The following is a 27078-nucleotide window of genomic DNA, read 5'->3' as shown; positions in this document are numbered from 1 at the left end:
TATTCTGATGTGGGTTTCTGTGTGGTATTTCAAGTCCAACTAAAATGTATCTGATTTACAAAATTCATTATCTACTGATTTTGGTAAAAATTTAAGAGGCTTACCTAGCAAGGGGATATAGTTTACCCCATTACATTCTTTCCTCATAAGAGTATCTCCTATTTGTCTCTTTTAATAGACAGCCAGTTGAAAAAACTAACTCCTGAAGTCAGCTGGTTACAATCCTTTAAACACCAACTGCCTTTACATACTGTACAATTACCACATGACTTCCAAGCCAAATCCGCAGCTGCACACAGGAAATTCAGAAAAAAAAAAAAAAGGACACCCCCACACCTCCCAGTGTAATACTGCATGTGCAATACCGCACAGTTTATGTGGTTAGGCACAATAGCTAAAGAGAGTCCTGAGATTAAATACTCCCAGAACACAGCTACACTGCGTGCTCACAATACTGGCTGGAATCAGCCCTCCTGGAAAGGAAGACAGAAAGCTCTTGCCATAAAAAGCGCTGGGATTCTCAAACATCTGAAGCCAGGCTTAGGGGAAAATGACTGACGGGCAACAGCTGAGGGTATTTTGCATTGATCCTGTAACATCCTGACATTCCAGGGAGGGTGATGGTGAAGGAAGCTTTCTGATGTCATAAATAAACTCGAAATCTTTAAAGAATCATTTAAAATATTTTAACATTATTATTATTTGCGGCTCAGTTCACCCCATCCCACCCGAAGCCCCTACTTCTTCCAAAAATACCCCCCACCACGCCCACCCACCCTTTCCAAAATGAAGACTAAGCAAATCCCCGCGCTGTGCATCTGCTCCCCCCGACCCTCCCAGCGCTCTCCCCTTCCGACACACCAACCTCCCTTGAGAGCAGCCCTTATCAGCCCGCCTCGTCACCACCTTCCCAAGCCACCGCCGCCCCGCTCCATCCCCGCCGCCCCCCGGCCCCCCTCCCCTCACGCCAGCCCCCAACACCCCCCTCCCCGCCGCAGCCCCCTCCACCACCGCCCCCACCACACCCAGACACCTTCCCCCAACGCCCTTCCCCCCCTCACCTTCCCCTCCTCCGCGGCCCGGCGCAGGGGCTCCCCCCACGGCCGCCAGCGGCCACCCGCCTCCGGCCGGCCGCGGAAACCGCCGGGCTGCCGCCCCCCGCGCTGCCCCCGCCGCGCCAGCCCCGCCGCCACACCCTCCCCGCGCCGGTACCTTGTAGAAGGCCCCGTTAGAGCCGCGCACTTCCACCGTCAGCTCCTCCATGTTGCGAGCGCAAAGGACGCCGGGACGTGCTTCTAGAAACTGTCACCACGGGGGGGAGCGCTGGCGGGCTCCCCCTCCCCCTCCGCCCGCCCCCCGCAGGGTGGGGGCCGCTCCGGCACCGCCCCGCCCCTCCTCCCCCCGCGGCGCGCGGTGGGTCTGCCCACGCCGCGGCCTGGGGGGGGGTGTGTCACAGCCGGCCGAGCGGGGCGTTCCCTGCGGGAAGAGCAGCCGGCTGCCGCCTTCCCCCCCCCGCCGCGGCCAGCGGGAGTGGGAGCGGCCGGCTGCTGCGCGCGCCCCGCTGCTGGCCGGGGCGGTGGCTGAGGGGAGTCTGCGGCGCTCGGCGCCCGCCCTCCCTGTGTCCGGCCCGCCCTGAGGCGCAGGTGGCCCGGCAGCCTTGCTCTGGCCCCGCAGGAGCGGCCGCCGTGTGGTAATGGAGGAAGGAGCGGCGCTGGCGCTGCAGGCCGCAGTCAGTGCTGCAGGGAAAATGCGGTGTTTTGTTTTTTTTTTTTTTTAAAATGAGTAACGATTCAAAAGGCCGGGCCTTAGGGGACGCCTTCCGTTCCCGAGCCGCTTCAGGCGGCCTGGCTCGCCGCCCTGTGCAGTCAAGATGGTGCCCGTCATCCGCCCGTGCACCCTGCTTTCATGTTCGCATTGCTCGGCTGTCTTTGTCCTTCCCAGTGCCCCGGCCTGGCTTGGGGGGCGGGGAGCACCCCCGCCATGGGCACTCGGTCACACACCAAGCAGACCCCTCCTCGCAGGCCGGGCCCCCTGGGGAGGCTGCCCGGTACCCTGACATAGGGTGGAGAATGCCCCGTTGCAGACGGACCTTTCTTCCTCCGTGTACTGCTGCAGAGAAAAAAAAAATATAAAATGACTGTGCTATTTGATGACCCTCACAACGCAATCGGACCTGAGTTTTGCTATGAGCTCAGTGCTGATAAAAAGCTTAGTCATGCAGAGCTTGATGAAAGGCCTGTATCTTTGCCAAATGCATATATTTTTTGCAATAGCTTTAAATATCAATAACAGTACTTTCAAATGCCCTTCCTGCTGATCTTTCCTGTTAGATGTCAGCCCCAAATGAACAGGAGTACATGACGGTATTTTACCCATCAAATGTTTTCATTTTTAGTTTCTCCATGTTAATCTCCAACTAGCTTTTCTGCTGGTTTTATCCATGTCTGTCAGAGGGGTGAGGATTTCAGATAATACAGGCCTAAAAGTTTTGAGAAAGCTGGCTGCTGGGTAAGGAGGCTCCAGTGTGCCACAACTGAAGGAAAGATACAGGTTCAACATCATCGGCTTAGCTTACGTGCTGCCGGCTAACCCCCCGCACGTGTGCCAGGTGGTTAGCGTGCAACCCTTTGACCATTTATAGTCTGTGCTTGTGTTTAGTGAGTAATTTGAGCGTATGGGGATGAGCTGGGAGGGTTCTGTTGGGGAAGAACTGAAGATCATAGGTGGAGCTGAAGTTATAGGCTCTGTGGACAGTAGAGCCTTGAGTCATTGTGGTGAAGCATGAAGGGAAATGAGACACAAATTAATTGGGAAGAAAACCCAATAGGCTCTGTTTGTTCCAGAGAACACTGTGTTTTTTCCACTCAATAACTCATATCTTTGGCTATGAGGTAGTGTTTAGGAAAAAAGCAATTATGTGATCTACTCTTTTCCCATGCTGTGTGCATGAAAATTCTCATTCTTACATAATATTTATTCCACAGGAATGTTGGAGGGTAACTTTTATTATAAATACTGTTTAAATCTTCAGAAATGACCCACAATTTATTCTGGCAATGGTGCCTAGGCCATGCATAGGTAAGAGAGCCCTTCATGCAAAATGGTAGGTGCCCCCTTTCCTATTGGCAGAGGGCACTCAGGTCTTTCCAGGATAAAGTATGAAACCTGGTAATATGAAGCAAACAGTTGTGCTACAAAAATTCTGTGCCAAAAGTTTTCATTGCCCCAAGACTGAATAGCCTGAAGTTCATCTATTCAGCTTCCAAGACACAGGCTCTCAATGTCAACTGCTAAAAAAGGTTTTTGGAGTTTAAAAAAAAAAAAGCAAAGCCAAACTATGCATGAGCTGCTGTCCTTAGGAGTGAAAACAGGACACAGATTAAAAAAAATTACTTCAGAACTATGTGAGGTGCCTGGGTGTCCACATTTGCAAAACGGGGGACAGTTCTGGTCAATAATGATAAGGAGAACCAGCTTGAGCCAATGCAATCTGCATCTGAATTTGCCTGATAAAATTTGTTTTTCTGGAAGTGTGCACATGATAGTAGCTAAAGTGACAGGGTTGTTTACAGATTAATATTGAGGCAGATTGTTATACCTAGGTGAAAACGGGGGTAGAAGAGGGTTATTATTAGGTTGTGGGCCATAATAGTTTGCAGCACGTCAGCCAGATTGGTGAGGATGAATCTATTCTAAGTTTAGTTTCTACTTAATGTAAATTAGAAGTAACTACTAAATTAAATTAAGTATTTAATTAAATAAGAAGAGAGAGGATCTTTTATCTACTCAGCTTCAGGAACTCAAGAGTCGTCTTCTGATAGTAGCTACTTACAACTTTTTTGACAAGACTATGTAAGGTGATTATTTTTTTGTTTTCATTTTTGCAACACCCACAGTGAAACTGCCACCTACATTTCATAGAGCAGTTCTGGTCAGGGAGATGCTGTGAGTAAGTCTAGTTGAACCGCTCTCTGTCCTCTGTTGAAACTGTTTGGCAGGGCAGGAGGGAGAGCAAGCTTCATAATGCAAAAAGGAGAGTAAGCGAAAAATAGCAGGATTCTGTATCCTTGGGGCCATTGGTTGGAAAGAGCAGAAAAAGGGTTTGCTTATTTAAGTGAGCAAAATAGAGGGTGAAGGATTAAACACTGAAGGATTAGGATTGTTGTCTTCAAATACATCAAGGCACACAGAGGGGATAACGATCAATGAGAGACGAAGGCTATTAAAGACAGAAAACAAGACTAACAAAAAGATTTCCAAATAGGTATAGGCTGACCATTAATAAATTTAGTCTGGAAATTAGAGTTTAAAATGGGAAGTTGAGGAAGTTTCTGGAAGAGCCTTTCAGAATGAAATAATGAAAATTAATAAAGCCTGCCTACTTCTAGGATGGAAAAAGCATTTATGATGGTGATATATCATGAGCAATGTAAACCATATTTTCAAGATAGGAGACCTTGAAAGTATTGATTCCAACAAATAAACAACCAGCCCCCACCCCCATCCTTCCAAATGCCGTTGTCTAACGTTCAGGAAGTATGTGGACAAACTGGAGCGGGTTCAGGAAAAAGCCACAAAAACAAGGATTGAAAATGTAACTCACAGTGAAACAGTATCATAGCAGAATTTTAATATTTTGAAAGAATGATTTTTGGTCACAATCTGCAAGTACCCAGGTAGGGGAAAAAATTACAAAGGCCTCTCTAGATTCCTATCACTAGCAATTTTAAAATCAAGATTGGATATGCTCTAGTTCATACAAAAATGAATTCATGGAAATCTTATCATCTGTGTAACTGAATACTCTGTTAAATGTTCATCTTACCCAAGAGCAGACAAATTTTAGCCATTTTCAGCCATGCGGGCAAGAGTGAGACAACTATGAAATCAACAACATAACTCCTCAGAATAGCGATCTTTTTAACTAAGGTTATATTTAGTTACAAAAACATGCACAAATCGATAGCGCTCTTAAACTACTAGTAGGCTGATAGTTTATTTTTGAAAAATTTTTGTAGTTTTAAACTAATCAGTTACTTCTCTGCCAATTCACTTTAGTGCCTTTGCTGATACCAAAACAAGGGGTATTGCTGTGTTTTACAGAACATATTCCCTACCCTTCAGTAAAATAAAAACCCAGAAGCATACTTTCTTAGCACATTTTATAAAAAATAATTAGGCAAAAATCAAGGTCAACTAAATTCAGACTTGTGCCTTTACTTACAAACGCAAAGTGTAATAACCTGGGTCTTACATTCCATTCAGTGAAGGGAAATGGTGACACTTAGCAAAATAATGATAAAATATTAATCTAGCTTTGCCATTAAGTGTGTAAAAACCTCTTTGGTTCAGTTGCGCGTTCTGAAATTTTGGCAGGAGGCCGATACCTATGAGAGATATCCATCCAGAGATTTCCAGCCTTAGCAGAAGCTGAGGCAAGTGGCCACACTTAGACTCTCTGTAAATTACTGTGCATCCCTAATCTCAGTGGAGACAATAACACAGATGAATATTTGAAGGGTATTACGAGACAAGGTCATATTGGCCTCATGTCTTACCAAATGACAAAACTACATTGCAACTCAGACAAAGTCTTGGAGAAGTTCTTTTGAAAAATTGCATGCTTCCAAGTGCGGGGGGTTTACTCATTTACGTGTACGTTTTCTTTATTCCACCTATTGTACTTGGGTAGCAGAAGGAAGTGTGTGAGACATGTAAAATCAGCTCCAATAGACTTGTGCAAGTAGAGTGGGGAATCTAATATTCTGTGGCACAAAACTGGTATTAAGGTCTCTATACAGGTCGCCGTGTTGGGCTGCCACTGTATAAAGGGCCAGTGGTTTGTTGTAAAAAAGGAAAGAAAACTCCTAAAGAAAACCTTGTGTTTGTTTTGTTTTGTCCTTCACTGTGATTTTTGCACTATTTGAATATTGAGATGAAGAAGAATCTCTACCAATTTTCAGCAGCCTTTTACAAATGCATTCCTGACCTTTACAAATGAATGAATATTTGCCTGGAGGTTAGCTGAACTGAGTGTGCCATACCCAGATACATCTGCAAGTACTGTAAGCAGACACCGCTTCTGAAAATAGGATCCACAAAAGGTGTTGCTAAGTGAGTGTATGTAAAAACATTTTTGTGCAGTGCAGTTTAAAACCCTCTGTCTGGCATGGAAATCAGAGAAAGAAGAAATGATAAGCATTCCTATAATTGCAAATAAACATTCATAGTTATTTACACCTATCTTGAAAGGGAAAAATCTTTAGAGCTGATTTATTTTGTGTGTATTACAGCTGCTAGCACTCACATTTATCTGTCTTTGTCTAGACACAATGAACTTAAAATGTTTCACAGTTATAGGGTTAAACCTCCCCCTATGTTTAGTAGGATAAAAAGTGTTAATCACAGAATGCAGTAGGTGTTTACTATAATATTCTACCTCGCTGTTACTGCAGTCTAAAAAAGAAAAAGTCACTGAGCTAATTAAATTATATAAAGAAGATGTCAAGAACCAATATTAAAAGAAAATTGGTTTTGACTACAGTCTGTATTTATGCTGAAGTAATGATGAGTAATATGATTCAGGTTTCATTTGTTCAAAGTCCACAAGATAATGTGCATGCTCAGCGAAAGAAAAATATACATCGAGGCAACCGCCTACTATGTGAAAGTAATTTCACACTGAATGACAACGTATGAAGCTTGTTTTTTCACACTGGATGAACTTCTGGCTTACCATTGCTTGGCTGGTCTTCCTGTTTTTGTCAGTAGCAGCACAGGAAAGCAAGCAAAATAAAACTAAAAGTTTGATGTCATTCTAAAAGCAAAGAGAAGCAGTAGACAATGCCTGCTGTAAGCTGGCACAACGCAAAGAAACTGCAAAATCATTTCCCTGAAATTTTAATGAACTTAAATGCGAACACTGCTGTTTAATGGACTTTATGCAATGGTCTGAAGCTCATCCATTCACAACGCAACTTTTCATGGGGTTGGCTTGGTTTGGTAATTGTCATTATCACTTTACATCTGCCTCTTTGGAATGCTAGTGTGGATGCAGCTGATCAAAAATAACCTGGCTTGTGCTTGACTTTGTTCCAAGCCAGGAAGTGAAATGCACTGAGCACCAGAGAGGGACCTCAGTGGCAGTGTGAAGTCATGGTGAAGTAATGGTGTGGAAAGGCCTGTCACAGTATTAGCTATAGATATCCAAGTCTAGAAGTTCTCATCTCCAAGTGTTAAGAGTTATACCCTTCCTATCACTGTTGTTACCCACACAAATCCAAATGAATAATTTCTGTCTTCTGAATACTTTCGATGCAAACCAGGAAGGGAAAGTGTTATTTTTTTCTCTATTGCTGATCCAATTTTGGTCCTTGTTTGATCCTCAGACAAGCCCAGACTACCTTTGTTGTGACTTGACACCTGGGCCAACTTTTAGTGTCAGTGTCATGTAAAGAGATATCTGCATTTCTAGTGTTAGACTGGACCAGAGCAGGGTTTCAGGTAATGTAGTTTTATGGGATATGAATTACTAGCTACTTCTTGCAGACATCAAAATGTGCATGTTTAATCCCTGGTTCTGAGTATTAGTATTTAATTTCTTAAAGTCAGGACCTACTCTAAGAAAAAGGCAATGAAGTCCTGAGCAAGATTTGCAAGAGACAGTGGGCAGTGGGCATGTTGCTATCATAAATACATGATCTGAGGTATAGGAATTTAGTGCCACAGGACATCAAAAACCAAAACAGTAGCACTTAAACAAAGGTGTATCTGGAGTAGCAGAGGGATGCACATCAATCCAAATGAAGAAATGCAGTATGGAAGAGCGAGGAGGGAACTCACAGGTAGGAAGAAGTTAGCAATGCATCTGTGTGAAACTAAGCAAACAAACTGAAAAGCTATTTCTGTTCCTATAGGATTACCTGATGTAATCTAAAGCACAAAGCAGTCCATTCCAAGAAGAGATTGGTTGTCAGCTCAAGGTACTCTGCTCTCGAGAGTTCCAAAAGCAGGTTTCTGTCTTGCCACACTTTACTTTTTGAAGGCCCCAATGCAGCAAAGTACTTAGGTAGGTACTTTATTTAGTATCTGAATGGAAGGGATATAAGAATGACTTTAAATAGTTGGCTTAATCTGTGCTCTTCCAGAAAAGAAAAAGAGATGAGAAGAAAGTTTTCTGTTAATTTGTTGGCAGAACAATAATGTAAAACATTCTGAGTATAGATGTTTTCAGATTCCTCTGAAAAGTCCCACCTGTAGAACAACAGTTATATATAAATACATATCTATATATTTGTTGTATGTATTGTTATTATATATATGTGTGTGTGTATATATGTATAAAGAAACGGCAGATAAATACTGAGTCCCAGTGCCCTAGGAGCAAAGATAAGCGTTTCACAGGTGAAGTACTAAGAATGTTGATATGTCAATGTCAGGATCTCAACATCAATTGTTCTCTCAAAATGGATCGTATTCAACTGCCTCAAAAAATCAGGGGAACTTTTTCTATTACTTTAGTCATAGGTGCTGACTTTAAGAAGTTAAATAATAATACTCAGAATAAGGGATTAAACATGCACATTTTGATGTTTGCAGGACATAGCTAGTAATTGATACTACATAAATATACATTACCGGAAAACCTGCTCTACTGTTAGATACAATGAGGCAGTATGGTACAGATAGTATTTTGGTGAAATGAGTTATTAAGAAGTTAAAATATGTTTTCTGTGGCTTTTGTGATTGCTCTTTTAACTGAGATGACCTTCCTCTGCTACGTGTGCTCCAATTGTATCACAAATGCCATTGAAGAGGGTGGGATAAAATCTGGACTCTTGCCTTTTTCTTTTTTCCATCTTTCTAAAAATACTGTTCCATTAATAGCACAGTATTTTCCCAGACTGCCTATCTGTTGAGACGAAAAAGGGAACTCAGGAAGCTACTTTGGTGATAAAGTAGACAGTTCTGATAAATACAATGAAACTGACCATCCTTGTGATCTAATCAATAATATTATTGCATGAGTGCCTAGGACGTCATGTCTTTGGCATACTTCCACTTCCTTTTCTCAGTTGTTTGATACCCTGATACCAAATGCTGTAGGTTGTCTGGCATATTAGACACTGCAGTTCCTGATTTCACCAGTGATTTGTTGCCACAAGACTCATCATCTGAGCCCTGAAAACTGAGGGTGCTTTAACCTGCTCTTTCCACAACTGTACATGCCTGCTTGTTCTGGCCTGGCTCCATGGAGTTATACCTCCAGCCCTGGACTTTTCCTGCTGGGCCAAATTGGTACTTCAGAAAGGAGCTCCTCTGCTCAACATTTAAACTGCTGCTTTAGACGGTGGGGAAGAAGTGGCTAATTGTCAGAAACCAAATACATTAAAGAGCCATCAAAAGGAGGGGCTGAGGAGGATTAATGCAAACAGATGAAATATGGAAGAAAAGGAATAGGAACAAGGAGGAGACAAAAGATAAAAAGAGAAGTCAAGAACAGCAAGAAAAGAACAGCAGAGGAAATAAAGGTTCAAACAACAGAGAAAGAAAGCTTCAAAATTTAGGCTTTGATGAAGAAAGAAAGAAAAGTTTGATGAATGAAAAAGATGAGGTAAGAGAGGAAGATAGATAAAATGGGTGGTAAATGAGGAAAGGCAAGAGAGATAAAATGGGTGGTAAATGAGGAAGGGCAAGAGAGAAAGAACAGTTCTAGGGAATACATGAAAATACATGATTGTCACCTCTGACATTCACATGCTTTTTCTCACTAAAACAAAGGGAAGAAGAGATGGTAGAAGATGTCAACAATGTAAACCCAAAAGACTAATTCATATCTAACATAATGTTTACTGGTATTTGGGAAATCTACGTTCAAATCTATTGCTTGCCGACTTGGAGCAGGAATTTGATTGCAGCTCTTTTACTGTCTGAGCTGTGTGAGCATGTCTGTACCACACAGTCAATGTTGCATCATGTCAAGATTCTGGACTAAGCTCTGAATGAAGTAGTATTTGCATGGGAAGCAACATAGCCACGTAACATAGCGTTGCACCCAAGCTAAGATGATACTCTGCCTTTCAGTAGGGTACTTAGCCTCCGTGGAATGCCAAACAAGCATGGGCAGAGTGTTTCCAGTGCCCAAGGTAGCTTGTTCTGACATCCTTGTATGTTAGGACATTGTGAAGTATAGATGTAATTCCAGCTTTTTCTGTTGAAGCTGTTTCACTTCCCAGAAATACTTTAGTGCTCACAAAGCTGCAGTGTGTCTGAGAATGACAGTTTAGATTTTGAGCCAGTGAATCCTTGCAAACTGATAACAATCACAAATATAACAGCTTTTTCTGTATAAAATAGAAGTATACTTATCCAAATCAGTTTGCAGGACTGGAAACTTTGAAAAGATTCACAAGTTCCACTTTATGGAACCATTTCGAACAACTTCTAATTCACATGACAAATGTTTTAAGAATAGAACATTTTCATCATTAAATGACATTTTATTTTAAATTAAAATAAAGTATGTTTTCTACATGCATGACAATAAAGCCTGACATCTTAGCTACCCATACTTGTTCCTCTGAGAAAATAAAGTCTCAAATACCCTAAATTCCACACTCTGGAGCAATTTAGGTCTCCTTAGAGATCACAGTTTGAACTACAAATGCAATAAGGGCTGCATCCTGCTGTAACTGAAATCCTTCCTAAGTCTACTTCTGCTTTTCAATCTCTCTAATTTTTCATTAGATCAAGAGTCACACATTTTTGTTGGCAGTAAAGCAATTCCAATTTGAACTGCCTTCTGTCTTCAATAGGAATTTTCCCAAAGTACAGAAATAAAAATGTAAAACTTTGCTGTGTTTCATTACTTTCATTCTTTTGAACATTGCTTCTCTGAAAGCTCTGTGTGAAATTATTAGAAGACAGGTTTTGAAATGCTTGTGAAAGTAGATGCATATATGGGACTCAAAGGGCCTTATTTAAAAAAGAAATTTGCCAGTTACCCAGATCTCTGGTTGGTTATGCCCATTCAAGGATACAGAATCCATCATTCGTATGATTATTTTTACATCTGAACTTTTTTTTATACTAGATAGACTTGAAACTTTCAGGGTCATTTGCCCAGCATGTAGTTGAATGTCCTGTGCTATAGATTCCAATTAGCAAGACCATGTTCAATGGTCCTACACCACCAATGCTGTCTAACTGCTTTCCACTTGGCTTTATATGTTTCTTCTTTGTTGCAGCTGCAACCAGGTCTATCTACCCTTTGATAGAAAAATTTCAATTACCCCAGGGAGAAGCTTTTAGCTTTATTAAGCATTGAAGTCTACACATTTGTTCTTCTGTTGAAGAGCAGTTCAAAAGGAGAGTTTCTAAGGAAGTAATCTGATAAATTAGGATAAATCTTGTGGACTTTCACTGCTAATGTTTTTCCTGTAACCTGAGCCTAAGAATCTGCCAACTCAATGTACGGTTAAGTATTTCTTTAACACTTTTAGCCCCTGACAGATGTTTCTTATACTTTACAAGTAAATGGCTTTTCAGTGTTTTTTGAGACTGCTGTGCTCTCAGCATAAAATTGATGTCACAGAAGGCTGGATAGCTGTGCTCTAGCCTTGATAGATAGTGACAGAAAACTGTTCCCATCTGGTAGCTTTGTACTGGCCTCTGAGTAAACTAATGGTTTCCTTTCTTAGATGAGGGGCGTCAACGCGTCACCTCCTTGTTGCCAAGAGTAACCCGAGTTATCTAAGAAAAAGCAAGGACTGCATACACCCGATCTCTAATCTGCCCTCACTTTGTTGTGATTGGCCCCATAGGGGAGTGGGTGGCCAAGTGACGTGGAAGAAAGCTAGCAATAACACTGTTGTAAGTCACATCTCTCTGTAGATAAAAAAAGGGAGCTTCTCCTCCTAATGCTGTCAATCTTGTATTTTACTTCATTGGTGTGTTCATTTACGCAAGTAAATAAGGCTGTCATTTATGCTTTTTAATGTTTGAAAATTCCACAAAAGTTTCGTGTCAGTGGTTTGAAATCAAATCTTTCATTATTGTCTCTATCTTGCAAATTAATTTATTACTGTATTTGAAGTCCTAAATGCCTCTTGAGAGAGCTGAACATACAGTCTAACAATCTATCCATAAAGAGCAAACGAGTTACACATTTAAAGAAGATAATCTTTCAGTTGTATGGAAATCCTGTCACTCTTGATTTTCTGTTTAAGCTTCGTATAATAAAGCATTTCTTTCTGTTTGCAGAAAAGTTGTGGTTCTTCCTCACTCATCCCTGTTCTGTGTGACAGAGGAAAATGGCGCATTAAATTGAGTCTGTGAAAAGGGTGCGGAACTAAATGAAATTAGTATCACCAAATTAGAATAACGCTAGAGTTCTTGGATGGAATCTGTTTTTCTAGGAATCCTCACTAAAGAGTGAGGAGGAAACAAATAACCATGCATAGAGTCCTCCAAACCCACAATCCCACGTAAGTCTGAAGCTACAGCATGTCTTTTTTTGAGCACTATTAAGTAACAGCCACTATCAGTTTCAAACACAGGTAGTAGAATTTACATAAGCAAATCTCATCTGGCTAAATACTGCCCTATAAATATACATATTATAATCTGTTATTAACACACAAGATTATATTGTCATAATACATCAAAATATTACAACCAGGGATTTTGAATGAATTATCACTCTTCATTCCTGTGCATCCATCATAAGGCCAATTTGCCACCTACATCTCTCTTACAAGACACTTACATCCTCTACTGGCCCTCTGGACAGAGGCATTTCACTTTTTTCTCAGCAACTCAACTAACAACAAATACTTCCACTAAACCCAAAACCAAATTGAAAAAAAAAAAGAAAAAAAATCCCCAAACTGTTTGCTCTCTCTTAGGAAAACACTATTTCATGGTGCAATAAAAAATATTAAGATGGAGGAAAAATAATTAAGATTACAGAAATTAATTCTATATCAAAGTCCACAGAAGGACTCCTGTTGACATCAAAGCTTTGGCTTCTCTGTGATAATGAGATTACACATCATACTTGATTTGCTACATATTCTTCTTTGCCGAGTAGATGTATTACCACTGTCTGTTAATGTTTCTGCACAAAATTCAATCAGTTTAAAATCAGGTTTTGTACCACTGGGTTTGGAAAACCTGCAACCCAAGACCTGACACCATAACCCTGGAGCTGAAACTGTAGTTAGAGCTTGTGTTTCCAGTGTTTCATCATGATGTACATACATAATATTTTAGGCTTTCATTTCCAGTCAGTCAAGACCTCTGCCTTTCAAATTTCAACTTACCTATCCAGCTTCATTCAATACATTTGTACACATGTAATTACATGAAACTTAGGAAACAATTCTGTTAAGAGGGCAAAAAAGTGGAAAAATTGCTGTCTCACTCTCTCACCTGCTTGGGTCTGGAAAAATTAGCTGGAGTAAAATGCAGTTAGAGGGCAGTAGATAAGACTGAACATAAAGAAAGGGTTAATTCGTTTATGAAAAACCCATATCTCTGCCTATCCCCTTATCAGAATAGAAATAATATCATAAAACAAATACCAAATCTTACTTTGATACTCTCCATTTTCTAAATAGTCTGGTAATACAGTCTGGTGACATTCTGACGTGTAACCTTTTAAGAGAAGACTTGGTAAGCTGTAAGGGAGTATTGGGCTCAGGTGCCAAGTCACTATTCCAAAGTTCAAGGTGTTTGTTGCTGAATCAGTCATTGCTAATACTGATGTTTACCGCATCAAGAGAGAGAAAGTACTGGAGGAAGGTCTTGCAGGTGCCAGACAGAGAGGCGTCTATATTAAGACTTATGCTGAATTGTTAATTTTTAGTTATCAGCAAAACCAAACTAAGAATCTGCGTGCTCAGCTGAGAACGTTATTGGTGCAGCTTGTTCGTGCCTCAGAGATAACAGTTGCTTTCAGTATGAAATGCTGAGATTTTTTTCTTCTAGGTTTGAGCTCTTCAGTTCAAAATATACCGCTCAAGCTTGGTTACTAAACAAGCAATGAAATTTTTGATGTTTACATCAGTGTAAGATCTACTGAATTTTCTGGGATTTGGAGTGACTCAGTGCTGTCTGTGTGCATCGAGAGGAGAGGGTTTTTTTTTGAAAGGCATTTAAAAATCCGCTAAGTGGAAACCATGATGTTCATTAATGCTGAACCCAAGCTGTGAAGCTTAGCAGAACATGGACTGAAGAAGATCATCATCTCAGTCAGGGTACATCTGACCTGTAGCTGGAGAAGGCCAACTTCATTCTTAATATGTGAAAACACTAGTCCATTGTGGTGTAGGGGACAGCTCTGATGCTGGAATTGGCCCATAAGGTATTTCCATCCTAGCTCCAGCCTTTCCTCTTCCCTACCCAGACCTTTTGGACCTTCCTCCTCCCTTCTGCAGCAGCCTTCTATGGATACAGTAAATGAGATCTAGGAGCAGGGACTTCCAGTGGAATTGAAAGCTGACTGATGGAGGAGAAGAGTATCGTTGCTGACACAGTGGAGGTGATGGTAAACTGTTGAGGAGATGAGCAAGGTGCTGCTGTCTGTGCCAATGTGTAGAGGTTGAAGCCTGCTTGAGCAGGTTAGAGAGGGCAGGAGAGCTCCTGCCTGGTGAGGCAGTGAAGGTGGCTTTGACTGCTGTATGAAAGAGGATGACAGCTGCTTGCTGGGAGAGGGGACACAGACTGCAGCTGTAGACAGAGGAGGGGGTAAGGTTACAGGGCTTTGTAAAGCAGAGATCCAACTACAAGCTACCAAGGCTGCACATCTCGGCTTTGCATTATCACACAACAGCAAAAAGCAGGTGAAGGAGACTTCAAATGAGCAGAACAGCTCTATTGGAAACTTTATGCTGATTATTTGTTTCAGCACAGTGCTTTCACCCAAATGGTACTTTCTCTTTCTGATACAATGATTTATAATTTTATTTGAGTAGCTTTTATTTCATGGACTTCTAATGAAAGATCCTGTCATGATCATCTATACCAGGGACCAGTTTAGATTACCTGCACAAAAGTCCTCCTCACTACATAACCTTCACATGCTATTAAGCAAACATCTCTTTATTAATCACATATTACTTGAAGAATTCCCCTGCTCTTAGTGGTATTTCCAAGACACTAACATTAGAGAATGTCCACCAGAGGCGATCGAGGTGCTGGTGAATCAGTTTCTTTAGGATTTATGGTTACACAGTGTGAGACTGTGAATGGGGGTGCCTGTGTGTTAAAAATCACAGGAACTATCTACAAAGCATAAGAAAAAAAATAATTTTAAAAGTGCTGGAGAACACTTCAAAGAAGCCAGGTTCTGCTGTAAGGATTCTGCGACAACCTCAGCTGGTGCTTTTCAGCATCTTCAGTCATTGCCTCATTTCAGTAAATTAAGACACCTCTATGCTTGATCATTATAGTAATTCACAAAGCAAGGAGTAATTTATGTCTCTCTGGCTAACGATGGTACCTCACAGGCTGAGAGGACCACTTCAATGAAGTGGCATTGTATCAGTGAGCCGGGTAGTCGTGCACATGCAGAAAATGTTTGTCTTAATGCATTTTTTTCCTCTCCAAAGAAAACAGACATTCTATAGCCTTCTTGTATCATTCCTCTTCCTGCATTACTCCACTTCAAGATATTCTTTCTAGAACATGTCTTCAGTCCTTTCTCCATACAACTAAACAGTAGGTAAGTCTATTACAGTCTCAGGCACAGGAACTCCCCTGTAAAGAAATATTCAAAGTCATTGCTATAAAGAGGAAATAAACAAAACGATGAACCCTGCTGATTAGTCTTGTGCAGTATATAGCTGCTATTCAGCTGACAAATTAAATGGCAGGCAGAAAATAACACTGCTACTATTACTATATATATTAATATTACTATGGAGAAGGCAGCAGCAGTCCTTGCCCTCATCCCATCAGCAACATTAGCTGGCACCAGCTAATGGGATCTCTACTATCAAGAGTTGTCCAAGCCTTAAAATAATCTATTCAAAGCAGAGAAGGAACAGAGAGATGTTACCCAGGTAAAGGATACAACGCCCTTACTGTGCTTTTTCATCCCACCAGTAAAGCAGCTTTGTCTGTGAATCTGGCTACAGCATGGAGGGAGTAAAAGAGCGAATGCGCACATACACATCTTGCAAAATTAATGCCACAGTGTTAAGTTCAACAGGAATCTCATTTTAACAGGAAAAAATACTATTTCCATGGAATCACTATCTCCTTGGAACACCCCCCCCAGCAGGTACTTGTACCTACAGGACAAGTAGCTAAGCTATGTCTAATCCTCAGAAAACTCTGATCTCATACACATCACTGGCTTGCAACCATGAAGTTACATAGGACGCCGAAGACATAAAGCTTGTAGCATGCTTCACAGTCCAAGTGGCACCTGGTATTCACCAGAAAATAGAAACTTCAGCACATCTAATTGCAAAGCTTCAGAGCAGTCTGTGCAGCCCATTGCATGGGCTTCTTTCCGGGTTGTGAAGAAAGCCTGTAGTGAGAAGCACAGTACCAGCACCACCACTGGGTTCTGGGATTACTTCACCTCTTCTTCCAAAAGACTATAAGAACAGAGGACAGAAGAGTTGCAAATTTTTTGTAATCGTCAATATTTGCTTTTTCCTTTACCTACTTTAATCCTTGCTTTTCCTTGGTGAGAGACATCCAAAATACTTTTAATTTAATTTTAGGATTTGAAAATGCAGTTAGGCCCGTTCATTATAAGCAACTGTAGTTGATCTGGGAAAAGTGCCAGAAAACTTTGTAACAGTTTTAAGTAGTCTGAAACAATAGTTGGATAAGTGTACTTTTGAGGGAAAGAAGGTATTAGCCACCACAGAGGAACTGAAATGAAAGAAGACCTTCATATCTTTGTCAGAAAGTTTTGTTCAGGTGCTAAAGGTTTTTTTTTTTCATTTCCCTATCAAAATATTAACCACTTATGAGTTACAGATTCAGCAGATGAAATTGTTTAGGGTTTATAATCAAAGAGCCCATAATGAATTATTTAGAGCTTACAGTCAGTCTGTGGAACTGATGATCTGATGATTTAATTCATTTCATGATTTAATTCCAACCTGATATATCAATAGCTAACAAACATCTATTTATATAACAAAATACTTCCATGAGTATTCATTCAGTAAGTGGACTTGCCTTAACTTTCACTTTAGCTTAATACTGGTGATACCAGCTCAATTTTAGTTTTCTGTTGTTATTTTTTTTTCCTAGAGAGATTAAATAATTTTTAAAACAAAATAATAATTTAATTAAAAATCCATTTTTTTTCAATAAGCAGCACTTTTCCATAAGACCAAGAACCTCTTCCATATTGAGGGAATATTAAGTGGTCAAGGAAAAACCTGATGGGCCCCCAGTTAGTGTTTGGGTCTCTCACATAGTCCTACTCATAGATCATACTAAGAGATCCCAGTCAGTTGTCTCACTCAGCATGCAGATTTGTACCTTTGAACAAGGCACACTCCCAAAATATGTCAAAGAAGTCACCTCCATAGTGTGACCCTAACATGGCACTGTGCAATAATCTGTGTCTGACAAAATGTGCTCCTAACACAATTAAAACTGGACCAGGCGATAACCTTCTTAACCCTCAAGAAACCTCCAAGACTGAGGATAATGCACCAGCCAGCTGGAGAAAGCGAGTCCTGCATTTTCCTTAAGTCCATCCTCTATGTCAGCAGTAAACTCCATTCTTTTTTCTCCCCGTATTGAAGAGAATCTCTTCAGATACTAGATTTCCCTTAATATTCAGCGTTTACACTTGGTGATGCATTACACTGCCTATTACGCAGTTTCTGGTGGATACTTGCTCTTTTGACCACAACAGCAGTAAAATTACACAGGTAGACACCTGCAATGATCTGAACAACCTGCTATACTTAAATAATTCTCTGTAGAATTTTATGTAACCTTACCTGGCAGGTAATGATTTGAATATGAAGGTATTCCTGGACTGCTTGAGCTTTTCATCCAGTTGGGACCTTGTCTCCATCAGGAGAGGAAAAAGCAGGGGAGCTGAGGTTTTGTGGTTCCACCTCCAGTCCCTCCTATGTCTACCTCCAGATCAGCCTTCTTTCTGAGCTGGCACCTATGGTGCTTTCTGTTCACACAATATTCAAAATGAGTTTTACCAAAACTTTGTATAATCTAAAGCAAATGCCTTCTTTTCACCTCAAAGTCTTTTGACCAGACTTACGCATATGAAGTCCTTCTGAACTGACATATGCAAAAACTTATAATTTAAAGACTGAATACATGATATGGTTACTGTTACTGCCTTCTCTTGCAAAAGCTGTAATTCTCCTAACACACAAAAGCAAGATCCATGGCAGGTATGCACAGGCACAGATTTTTAAGGATCAGTATATTACACCCAGCTGGAGAGGTGCTGTCATTTATGTTTTCTGCACATCAGTTCCCAATTAGTAAAACCCAGAACGTTCTAAGACTGGTAAAATGTAGCCTTACTTCAGAAGTGATTTACCTCTAATTATACATGATATTTAACAATCACTGTTAGGTTTTTTTCTTCTTTTGTGGTGGGAAAGTGCCTACAGGAAGTTGCATTTCGACCTCTCCAACTTTAACATCCAAAAACTTGAAGGGGCTGCGTATTTGGACACAGCGTGAATACAATGAATCTTATTTTTCTGTATTTTGTGATGCTGCTGCCATCTAGAGTATAAAAGTAACATTGTGTCAAGAAACACCATCAGCAGTATTTAATTAATGGATTTTGTATTAACAGTGAGCAAGTATAATCATAATAATTTATTTTTCTCTATTTTGTTCCACTGCTGCCACCTAGAGTTATAAAACAAGTATATGATTTTTCTAACTACAGCTATTTAATTACTGCCTAGCTATATTCGTGGGTGATACCTTACTTTACCACAATTTTCTCATTGTTTTGGCTTGTCTCTTTGTCCTGAATGTCAGTATAACCCAAGTATTGCATCTAATGTTCTCTTTTCAAAAAATTAACAAAGTGGTTAAGCCAAATAATGAATTTATTGTGATTTTAGGTTTTTAAAAGTAATTGTTAAATAAGATTACATATAGAGAAAGTATCTTAGGTCAACCTGACATTTTTTTCCCCTGGTTGCAGGACATCATTCCTCATAAAATTAGACTTAATATTCATATGAGACCCCCTAATCAGAATTAATAGGGGACAAATAGGCTCCCATTGTCATTAACAACAGACAGCTGCTGTTACTCCTATAAAAAACCCCAAGATTTTACAGAACCTTTTTTTTTGTGTGTCACAGAAAGCAACACACATGCCTCAGGGAGGGTAAAACAATCAATAAAAGAAAATAATGAATAATAGGTTACCAAATCTGCAGTCACTAGTGCATGTGACCTCCTTGTATATTTGAAGGTTCAAAAGAAGTCTCCTTTGATGCCTAGTAGGTAACTACAGAAATTCCTGGAAGAAATCTAGGCATTCTTGTTCTTTTAGCCTATTTAATTTTTAGACAGCTTTGGATGACTGCACTGGAGGTAACAGCAACCCTCCAAGATCAAACATCCACCAACTCTTTACCTGGATTGTTCCTTCCTCTTTGCTGATGTAATCACTTTCATTATCCCTCTTCAGGTGGCCTCGACAGCTTACTTTGTTGGGAATCCTTAGCTTGTCATGTCTAGTGGAAACAGTAGCACTTTCTATATCTTTGTTTGACAGCTCTATTACAGTGCCTCAAAACTCAGGAATTTAATACATAGGCCTCCTCAATATCTCTAATAGCAAATTTCATGAAAAAAATCCTTTTCTTGGACTTTGATCACAGAACTTTCTCTAACTGGCTGTTCTTGGTTCCTAGTTCCTCTAGCTGTGCCCCTTGCCTTCTTTCACCTACCTATGAAGTAAAGCCGATGTCCTGGTTTTGTCTTTTCAAACTATCTTTATGAAAACTAGTCACAGTGCTTGTCACAATGGCTTCACCCTTAATAGCAACATGAAAGTGACACATGCTTCTGTATATCCTCCAAATAGCTCACCCCAGGAAAACTGCTGCAGATAACACAGGTAGCCAAATGAAGCAAGGTTTTATTCTCAGGTTGGTGTCATTTGTCTTTTTGGTTGTAACATGGAAACTTTTGAATAACATATCCAATCAGTTCCACAATTTCTCAAAGAATGTCCTAGGCATAAATGCGTAGGTATTTACCGATTTAAGCAGAATCAAATGAGAAAGCAAGCTAAACAGGGAATATAGGAAGCTCAGATGTAGAGCTGGCAGAACTAGAAGCTTCAATATGATCTGTAATTGTCTACAGATCAAAGCTATTAACAGCATGCAGTATAACAACAAAATATCTCTTCTCTGCTTGTCTTCTCACTGTAGAAATAAGACAATTAATAATGGCGTGAAAGATAGGTCTGGAGGAAAGAGCCACAAGAGTCCAATATGTATAAAGGATGAAGCGCAAATGGTTTGGGAATGGAAAGAGCCCCTGTGAGGCTGGAAGGAACGACTCACAACTGGCGATGTCCGGGCATTGGGAGGGCACAGTGAAGGAGAGGGGTGCTTCAGGGCGTTCCTGAAAATTTAACAGAGTGGGAAAGTGGTGGATAGGACCTTTGCGAGCTCAATAGACAAATATAAAAATTGCTTAGTGCAAGGAAAGGCCTAAAAAGCAGTCTCCTGAAGTATTCATCACCCTGAATAGTGATTGCTGTATGAGATTATACAAGAAAAATAATCCCATGCAAGTTTAGAAATAGCCTGTGTGTTAAAGGTATAACAAAAGCATTGGCAATAGGCTGCTGTTATCTCCTAACCTTAGCTATATCTGAGTAACGCAAAAAAAAAAAAAAAGATGTGTAAACTACATAATCACTGCTTCCAGTAGCTATTATAACCTCTCGCTCATACTGTCCATATCCTCGTAGACTACCCTGAGTTTTGTTGAAGGAGCTTCGATTCTTCCTGTAAAATTGACCCAGGGTAAATGACAATACATGACACTTAGGAGAATGGACTATCTGTTATCTTCCTGGGTTAGCAACCACTGTCTGAAATTTATCTTTTCAGTTTGAAATAGGGGTAAACCCTTATCTGGTAAACCATAATGGTAAACAATTCTCTATGAACTTGCATGGAATCCCATCTTGGCCAAATTACAATAAGCCTTTGTTATTCAGCTTATTCTATTATAAATCAATATTTAAAATGAGAATTGATCAGAAGATTGCCCCACTGGCTGATCATCTAGCAGAAAGATTCATCCTATATAAACTTCTTGATTGGTTTTTGTGCTTTGTTAGACGTAAAAAATAATTAATAATTTGTTTCTGTAACTTCCATAAGGTGTTTTCCTGTGCTAGTCCTCCTTGTAGCATATCAGTCATACTGTCCTCAAGCTCCAGCCTGACTGGAACATGCAACTGGTCGTTGCCCAGGTACCTCAGCATGTAATGGTCCTTTTTAAAGGCTCACCTGGTTATGTGCAACTGTCCCTTCCTTTTGGTGCTCTGATGAATTTGTCCGTGAATACAACTTCTATGTAGTAAGTATAGTTAATCCTTCTCTGACATTTAGTCCCTCTTATGTGTAGTAACAGTCTGTGTCTCAAAGTATGGGACTAATTAGTTTTACTTCAGATAAGCAGTCCAGAGATAATTACTTATTCTTCTACTAGAACCCTAAAGATTCAGGTCATGGCATTTTGATGGCTTTTAATTGCTGGGCTGGGTTAAGGCTAACGAGAGAATTTGGAAAGAGGTATCTACTAGGAACGGATGTAACACTTCTGAACCTTCTTTACTAAGTTCATTCTACTCAAACTAATGGCTTTTTTTTTTTTAGTAAAATAACGATACTTCTGCATTTCAAAATGCACGCATGGTATCTGCCACTATCTTCAGATCTTCATCTTGTTTTTTCAACAGTGAGCTTATTATTACCTTAGTAGATGTCTGAATTTATTCAGTAACTATTATTTTAACCACTTAGCTTTCTCTTGGCGTTAACAGTTCAGCACAATGGAATTCATATCAATGTGTTACCTTTTGCTAAAAGCACACAAAGAACTTATCAAAGTGCTTAAGAGATTTAAGAAAAGCATTTGAATCCTGATCAGCAGACAAGGTCTGCCCAATACACATAGTTGATAGTTTGATTCTGCAGCCTGCTCTTCAATCCAAATTCACATGGGATCCCTGTCGCATTGTTTCAAGTGCTATTTTCATCTTCTTGTAATGTGATTCAAAATGGTTCAGACATAAGAGTTCCCATTCTGTTTACATTATTAAACAAGCATAGCTTTTGCTTTTGACAGTAAGTGGTCAGGCTCATAATGCCTCTAGTAATTATCTCTCACTGAATACCAATATTTATTTTGAAATTTACATCCAGGAACTAATCAGGTACAAAATCCTGCTTTGAAAATGTATTTAGAGCCTCAGAGAGAACTGCTCCCATGTGATCACAGCTTTGTCCTCAAGCTGTTTGTTCATGTATGTGTGTTTGCTCTTATACCGTAACAATTTTTCGCCAAGTGGTGCACGTTTGCATTATATAAGCAAGTCATACAAAGCAGAGAAAGGTAGTACAATTTATTAGACCAAATGCTATACATGGGAAGAAGACAAGTTTTTCAGTGCATATCCCTGTCTTTGGGTTTGAAGTAGACACAGCAAAATTCAAGCTGAGGTTTAATACAATTATGCCAGCTTAGTTAGACACACTATTGCATCCCTGTTCATGGAGGAGTTTTGGAATATTTTACAGTTGTCCTACATTTATGAAACCCAATTTGTCCTTCTTTTTAACCTTTTGCTAACTCTATTTTCTGTAGTTGTGCCAAGGTATATATTTCTAATGAATGCAGTTCAAGTCTGTAACTGTTTGCTAACACTATCCTTTGGAAAGAAGACTTCAGTAGCTCTCAAAATATTCAGTCAATTTACTGCAATAATTGCTTTGGCCTCTTTATTTTTTCTACCATAAGCATTTGGTCTGATCAACCTTGCATTACATAGATTCTTTAGCTAGGTCTGAACCATAATGATCAATGATCTTATCCAACAGTTTATTATAAAGAAAAAGTATTTTTGCCAAGTAATGTTGTTGATCAAAGGAGTCTTGAAATACATTCCCTTTAAAAACCACTGTACAGCAAAAAAAAAAAGTTCCAACTCCCATCCCTGGGATTACTTCAGTACTTTATCCCATGACTGATTGTTGAAAAAGACATTATTGGCTGCAATGGGTTGAAATGTAACCACTGAACTAAAGAATCACAATCATCCGTCCTTTCCCTGGCTCCATAAATGTCTAAACTGCAACAGCCTCCGCAGAAGGAACCAGCCCATGTGCTCCATTTGTCTTCCCTGTGAGGCAGCATAATGCATAGGCTGAACTTTAGGCAGAACTTTAGGCATTTGGAGAACTTTAAAGCGTGTACAGCTATGGCATACACACATCTCCAACGTTAGACAGCAACTACGTGGAGCATCTGAGGAGATACGAAGAAATTTTGGTAATTAAGTCCCATTTTAAAAACAAAGCCCTCTGTAGATCTAATTCTACAATAAATTCCACCTAAGATTTTTCATCAAAGTAACTAGTCACAGCTTGTCCCCCAGATTTTATCAGAATTGCACATCTTTGTTTTTTACTGTGGGGGTTGTCTCACAGAGAAGAGCAAAGTTTAACAGCAGGTAGTGTGTGTGTGTGTGGAGGGTTCAGTATCCACATTAGCTTCGAATAAACTGCCAGTCTCCAAAAGAAGGCCTTTCCTGGTTTATTGCAGTATTCAAAACTTTGGATTTTGAACTAAATGTCTCAATTTTATTATACAGGGTCTTAGTGTAAGTCTAGGTTTGTCCACTTTATCAGTGGGTATTCTGTGAACTCTATCTATGGTTACCTACAGTTGTGGGGGACTGGACTCAGTAAACTAGGGGACACCTTCCGATTCTATGTTCCAGCTATCTTGAGGTTTAAAAAAGAAGTAAAAAAAAAAAAAATCTAGGGTCAAAAAGGCCTAGAGTTCCAGTAGTTTATCAAAATTATTTCAAAGGCAAGACTATAAGGCTTACAGAATTTAGTTTTGTCTATCCAGCAAAAAATAATCAGTCAACTCCATCTCCAAGCAAAGGTAAACTCTTTAATTTAAACACAAGTCCAGTCTAAAGCATTAGGTGCAGGACTGTATCATCATGTTGGTCTCCCTAAATGGTTCTGCCAAGATGAAAACAGAATTTTGTACAACACACCCAGCAAGCCCATAATTTACCCTCATATTTCAGAACCAAACTATAGAGACCATGAAATGTATATATTTATCAATAGCATCAATGCTAACTTTTTATTGATTGGCAACTGCATTACTTCTAAAGCAGGCCACTAACAGAGTCATGCTTTTCCAAGCATTGCTATGTATTCCAGGAATAGCCAGGAATTCAAAATAACAGTCTGGAAAGCCAACTGGCATCTAAAAAACAATGGTTGGTAGATGTAGGGCAGTCCACAAATTTCTTCCTCTATTAAATTAAATGAAGAGACAGTGCTACTTCAGGAAAAAATGCTTGACACACTTATTTAAAAAGTCCAGATTCTGAAGTTTTGTCTAAACAGGGGATCTACCAGATACCTATCATTTAGGTATTCCAGTATATTTTCTGTTGTGGGGAATTTTATTCTAAAATAATAATAATTTTATTTCAGAAAAATTATTGTTGTCCAAAGCAGAGATGTTATTTCAGAATAAAGTCACTTGTAATTGGAAAGAAATTACTTACATGGGGGAACTACTCCAGGATAGCAAAAGTGAAATAATTCTTCTGGGGTGGTTATGCAAGCCAATTTCAAAATGTAGCCAAAACATGAATCAACAGAATATTCCCCAAATGCCAGCTCTTACGTGCTTGAGGTGGTAGATAAATTACAGCAGTGAAAACGCAGAAAATTCATTGAAGTCCTGTGTTTGGATGGCTATTTCCCATGCTATTAGCTATGTTTACAATATCATTATCATAATTTTATCATTATTTCATTGTACTGTAATAAGTCCAGAGACTTGAATCAGGCCACTCTGCTAGGCAGTGTTCAAGCAAACTTGATGTGGCCATCCCTTCCCAAAGCAAGCAGGGAAGCCAGGTAAGTAACAGAAAAGCGATAACTTCAAAAGGTGCTCGTATGGGGAGTTATCCCACTGAAGTAAAAGGTTTTAGGCCTGAATTTAGAATCAAATTGCTTTTGTCCTTAAACAAGGGCTTTTTCCCTATTGCCCATTTTTTTTTTCTGTCTGATTTCATTGTGAAGACACAAAGCTGAATTTGCAAAATCACAGCCATTTCCATGGCAACAGATTGTGATGTTATGATGTCCACTGTTGGAGCAAACAAAACAAGTGACCAAGCTGTCAGGATAAGGAGGGAGCAGGAGGACTTTATAACCTTAAAGATGCATTTCTAAAATCATTGCTGGTTGATATCATATCTGTTTCATAGACATCCACTACCACTTTTCCCCCCAGGCCATGATTCTGTACAGAAGTTAAGATGATGAGTTAAAGGGCTGATCTAATAAACAGTAAAGTCAATGCAAAGTCTGCCGCTGCTTTTGTGGGAACTGGATTGGACAAGAGACCATGCCACTATCAATGTGATGTAGGTAAGTATTATTATTCTTGTTTAAAGGGGATATAAAATAACTTGATGCCATGTGATTTATCCAGCATCATGTACTAGATCTCTGAAAGGTCTATCATGGGACTGACAAATTACAGAATTCTTGTCCTGTTTTTTAATAAATTACAATCTAGCTTTAACATTCCACCGAGGCTTCAGGTTTGCATTTGCCCAATAGGATGAATTCTACTTAGAAGCAGTGAGTTTCTATTTTCTTTAGGAGAGACAATAATTTTCAGTATTATGGGGTTAAATTTAAAATTTGATTTAAAGTTCAAGGTTAAACTCACATTGAAGTTCCAAAAAATTAGGATAGAGAAGAAAAAAAAACTGAGGGAAAAATGAATTCTGATTCCACATATTAGCAACTTACTTGAATATAACATTATTTGTAGAAATATAAATGTTATCTTTAAAACTATGGAACTCAGTTCTGCTGCCACTGAAGCCAATGGAGTTTTTGTTTCAATCATCCCCACTGTCAGGTTTATATTTAAAAAAACATTTTATTATGAAGAGATAACTGTCAGGTTTAAATTTTAAAAAACATTTTATTATAAAGAGATATGTATTTTAAAAGTGCCCCTTTGATAAATGGCAGCAGCAGAATGGAATCTTTGAATAAGCTCTTTGAAGCCTGCAGTTTTATGAGCTCAGTGCCTTCAGAAGCTTCTAAAGTAGTTATAGACAAATGGAGACAGCTAAGGCTTTGCACACTTACTTCAAACATAAGTGAGTGACTAACATAAAATTGTAGTGGCCATTAAAACATCAAAGGAGAAGTGTGACCTGAATATTACTTGTCATAGTACAGAATTTGTTACTGGAAGATCTGATCAACTTTAAATTATAGTATCTCCACCAAATGCCAAGATCATGACTTAGATAAATTATTCTGTCTCAAATAAAATTTTATTCCTGAGATTTCACTTATGATACCAGTGAAAGCAAGCAATAGCTGGATAGTCATATGATGCTGGCTCCCCCTCCTTGCATCCAGCTAAATCTTGACTCTATCTTGCTAAAGCTGCTGTCCTCATAATCTATTCTACCTTCTTCCTACCTCTCATGGTATCTTTGCCCAGAAAGCCTTTCCTTCTGCTGCAGGCCATAAAACTGTCCTCTTCTTACAAATTCCTCTTCACAACTCACTTTCCCTCCAGTATTTCTCGAGCTATGACCAAACTTTCTAGCCATCCTACAGACACAATCATACAAATACTTATGATATAGTTCAAGAAGATTAAGTCACTGTTACCAGCTCATCTGTTGGTTATCTTCCCCCATGAGAAGTGTGGTAACTGGTTGTGTGAATTGTTAATCCTTTGAAAAATCTAGTGATCTAGTAGTCTGGCATATATTTA

The 27078-nt window shown here is 39.6% G+C and overlaps 2 protein-coding genes across 3 annotated transcripts in view; both read right to left on the bottom strand.

Annotated features, from left to right (window-relative positions):
• The window catches only part of FXR1 (FMR1 autosomal homolog 1), a 42471-nt gene extending 41107 nt beyond the window's left edge, over positions 1-1364 (bottom strand). For both annotated transcript variants that reach the window (XM_075506947.1, XM_075506948.1), the window contains exon 1: positions 1213-1364. In XM_075506947.1, coding sequence (XP_075363062.1) covers positions 1213-1263 — 51 coding nt within the window. In that variant the 5' untranslated portion in view covers positions 1264-1364. The remainder of the gene's footprint in view (positions 1-1212) is intronic.
• TTC14 (tetratricopeptide repeat domain 14) overlaps positions 1-27078 on the bottom strand; it is a 118169-nt gene that overhangs the window by 24529 nt on the left and 66562 nt on the right. The gene's annotated exons all lie outside the window — the stretch shown is intronic.

Source organism: Mycteria americana, chromosome 7 (assembly GCF_035582795.1).
Source record: "Mycteria americana isolate JAX WOST 10 ecotype Jacksonville Zoo and Gardens chromosome 7, USCA_MyAme_1.0, whole genome shotgun sequence".
NCBI lineage: Eukaryota > Metazoa > Chordata > Aves > Ciconiiformes > Ciconiidae > Mycteria > Mycteria americana.
Note: the sequence above shows the minus strand (reverse complement) of the source record. Positions and strands in the feature narration are given on the sequence as shown.